The 3,800-nt window shown below is 36.5% G+C and overlaps 1 protein-coding gene across 6 annotated transcripts in view; it reads left to right on the forward strand.

Moving 5' to 3' along the window:
- SLMAP (sarcolemma associated protein) overlaps nt 1-3,248 on the forward strand; it is a 174,798-nt gene extending 171,550 nt beyond the window's left edge. For all 6 annotated transcript variants that reach the window (XM_012638376.1, XM_012638386.1, XM_012638393.1 and 3 more), the window contains one exon: nt 1,145-3,248. In XM_012638376.1, coding sequence (XP_012493830.1) covers nt 1,145-1,363 — 219 coding nt within the window. In that variant the 3' untranslated portion in view covers nt 1,364-3,248. The remainder of the gene's footprint in view (nt 1-1,144) is intronic.
- The last annotated feature ends 552 nt before the right edge of the window (nt 3,249-3,800 follow it).

A 3,800-nucleotide genomic window follows, 5' to 3' on the forward strand; every position in this document is an offset into this window, starting at 1 on the left:
AAAAAAGAACATGGTGTTTGAAGCCAAACAGATTTGTATTGACATCTTGGTTCTGCCTTTGATCAGCTGTATTACCTTGGGCAAATCACTTATTTTTCTTTCAGTCTCCATTTCCTCATCTACAAAATGAGGAGAATAATACTGATAATTGTGGTAACATTGTGAAAATTAGAAAGATAATGTATGTGAAGTACCATTCAAGTGGTAAATAAGTATTTATGAGAATGTCATACTGAAAAAAATTGCAAATATTAAAGTTTTAGGTGAACCAGTACATCTACTTTAAATGAATTGTTTGATTCAACTGTTAAGAATTTCTGTGTATGTGAATGAGACATGACTGTAACATTATGAATCCTGAGAAAGCAGTATCACCTACCTCTGTTCATTCCCTTCATAGTTGTCTCCCTGGGAAGTAGTATGTTTACTTTAGTAATGAACCAATTGCCCAAAATAGTTTTGGAATTCCTGTTGTAATTGCCTTCAGAACTATTTTGAGTCGCATGTGAAAACCAGTCACATTGCTGTACATAGTCAGAGGCTTTCATGCAAAAATAGTATTGCCTAGCTTGATCACTCACTTTAATCACAGACTTGACCCCCGCTGACTTTTGGCTCCTTCCAGTGATTATGCATCTACTATCTAAAGGATAGAAATTTGCTGCAAAGAGAAAAAACTGCATACAAATCAACAGTTCAAAATTGCAGGCTTCCTATAAAAAAATCACTTTTGGAAATTTATTCGGAGAATGTAATTGTGTGCATAAAATTTTAACTTCCAGGCCGGGTGCAGTGGCTCACGTCTGTAATCCTAGCACTCTGGGAGGCCGAGGCGGGTGGATCACTCAAGGTCAGGAGTTCGAGACCAGCCTGAGCAACATAGTAAGACCGTGTCTCTACAAAAAACAGAAAAATTAGCAAGCCATGGTGATGCATGCCTGTAGTCTCAGCTACTCAGGAATCTGAGGCAGGAGGATCGCTTGAACCCAGGAGTTGGAGGCTGCAGTGGGCTGTGACGATGCCACTGTACTCTAGCCTAGGCGACAGAGTGAAACTCTGTCTCAAAGAAAAAGAAAAGAAAGTTGTTTGGCTTCACCATCTGCCATGAAGTCACAGTCCTTCCCACCGCACTCACATGCTGGAGTATGAAAAGACACAGACTGTACTCACAGAACTGAAGTTGAAGTTTGAAATGACTGAGCAGGAAAAGCAGTCAATCACAGATGAGCTCAAACAATGTAAAGACAACCTGAAGCTGCTCCGAGAGAAAGGAAATAATCCTTCCATATTACAACCCATCCCAGCCGTATTCATTGGCCTATTCCTGGCTTTCCTGTTTTGGTGTTTCGGTCTGTTGTGGTAGAGAAAGAAACCCTGGCCCTGGATGCCCATGTTGGCCGCCCTGGTTGCGGTGACAGCCATCGTACTGTATGTGCCAGGTTTGGGCAGAGCTTCTCCATGAGAGTGTTCCTTGAGTCTGTACACCGTCCTCCCTCTAGAAGCTGGCATCACACTCATGCTGGGGACAAACAGAACCATTTTCTTCCTTTTTACCTCTTAAAACAGAAGTACAAGAATACAGCTGTAGGGTCATTGCTTTAAATAATATAAAATGTATCTGTCTATAAGAGGATATAAAATTGTGACTTTATTCTACTGTAAGCAATAATTTGCTTGCAGTTTTTCATGTAATTTTTAAATTAGTATGTTGAGATTCTGAATATTATGGTGGCCTAAAGTAGGCTTCTTGGTACACCAAATTATTTATAACATTAAATTTATGAGTATTTTACTCTGAATTCTGATGGCCAGATAATTCATTTTTCTGATTCGATAACTACCCAAACCAAACAACCAATACATACATGGGAAGAGAGGCCCTGTGTGCTCAGTGCCTATCAGTTTGAAATATATACACACATATATATATATATTTTTTACATATTTACGCCATTTTTACTTGTTATAAAACCACTGAGCTATTGGGAACAAGACTTAGAGACAACTATTTGCGTGGATTTTTTTTTAAGGAAAAATACATTTGGAAAATATTCTGTTATAGTGATAATTTGGGGAATATGTGCACGCTTGTTCAGCCTTAATGTGACTTGAAGATGTGGAGGACATCAACTTTGAGAAACTTTCCATGAGAGTGTGTATTTTCTTGAGCAAACTGAAGTATTTCTGGGAGCAAAAACGTAGTAATTACACAATTTCAGTGCAGTCAACCAAACTGTTGAGTCAATTGGAATGTAATTTATTAAACCTCATGTATTTAAAGAGATATTTTCTTTAAAAGCCAAGTTACTTTCTCATATACAGCATTTTAGGAAGCATGATTTTTTTTTTCTATCATCTGTTCCTCCAAGCATGTTTAATCGAAGAAAGAATTAATAATCTCTTTAGATAAGCTTTTATTGACTTAATTTGGTTATGATGTGTCGGGGCTAATTCACGTTCAAGCTGGGCTGTTGTTACCTACCAACAGATTTCCAGGTTGGGTATACAAATGGTTATTTTCTTTTTACTGTTGTTAATTGGGACTTTCTGTTAATGAGAAGCACTATTCCTGAGAATAATGGTATTCTATGCACAATGCAGCACCTACACACTGCTTGATGTTATAAATTTAAAACACAGAAGCGAAAGTTTAGCTATGGTTTTGTGCGGCATCATAGTTATGTCAATAAAGTTTATTTAGGTCATAGAATATCCTAAAGTATCACATAGTTAAATTTTTCAGTCAGTGAAGACTGGGTGGGAATATCAGTGAATTGGTTTGAATGTACTGTGGCAATCCACAGGTCTAGCCAAATATTGAAATAGGAGTTTAGGATTTAATTTGCCATGTGATGTTTGGCAGTCACTGTTTGTACTTTAAAGTAAGGTTATATTTTAAGCTATTTGGGATTGCTGTTGGGAGGATCACTAGATTTGTGGAGGAATTAGTCACAAATGACTTAAGAAAATACTGTCATAAAATTCATTTCATCATTTTCTGTTGCAGGAAGCCACTCCACCACAGAATGCTAATATGCCAGTGGTACTTAGTACCTCTTGTATATAGGTTATTGCAAATATTGTTCTGAAATGCTTAACTTCAGAATTACATTTTTTAAAGTAAATAATTGTTTTAAATCTATTTTGTAAAGATATAAAGTACAATAGAATTTCTGGAGTACAAATTAAACTATTTGCACTAACACACGTGATGTGCATGATTTAATAAAATAACTTTACTCTCCCTACACATGTTTGAGTTGGGTATCATTGAGATTCTTAGTGCTGACTCTACTGTTGGGTTGTTAACAGTCTTTTCTTGAAATGACTCTTTATGCAACATACATGTGGTGTTCTTCAGGGCTAAAGGAAAACACTCAGCTATTTCCTCCAAGTTTTATTAGACTTTTATTTAACTTAGTGCTCTATTTTTTTCCCTTTTAATTTGGGTATTGTTAAAATGTGACTCACTTACCAGACCAGTCTCTTTAAATGTAAGGGCTAGTCTCAATATTTACTTTATTCAAATTAAATAAATGGTTTTTTTTGTAGTTATTCCCAGTTTTTCTCAAGAATATAAATGAGCCTATTTATAAGCAATATCTCCAGTTTTGTTCAGTTCACTTCTAGTTTAAAGAAAGAATAGAATTATTCACTGGTAGGGATAGAGTTATTAAGAAACTTTACTCCTGTAATCCTAGCACTCTGGGAGGCCGAGGTAGGAAGATTGCTTGAAGTCGGGAGTTCAAGACCAGCCTGAGCAAGAGCGAGACCCCGTCTCTTCTAAAAATAGAAAGAAA

This window comes from Propithecus coquereli, unplaced genomic scaffold, assembly GCF_000956105.1.
Source record: "Propithecus coquereli isolate 6110/MARCELLA unplaced genomic scaffold, Pcoq_1.0 Scaffold1, whole genome shotgun sequence".
Lineage (NCBI taxonomy): Eukaryota > Metazoa > Chordata > Mammalia > Primates > Indriidae > Propithecus > Propithecus coquereli.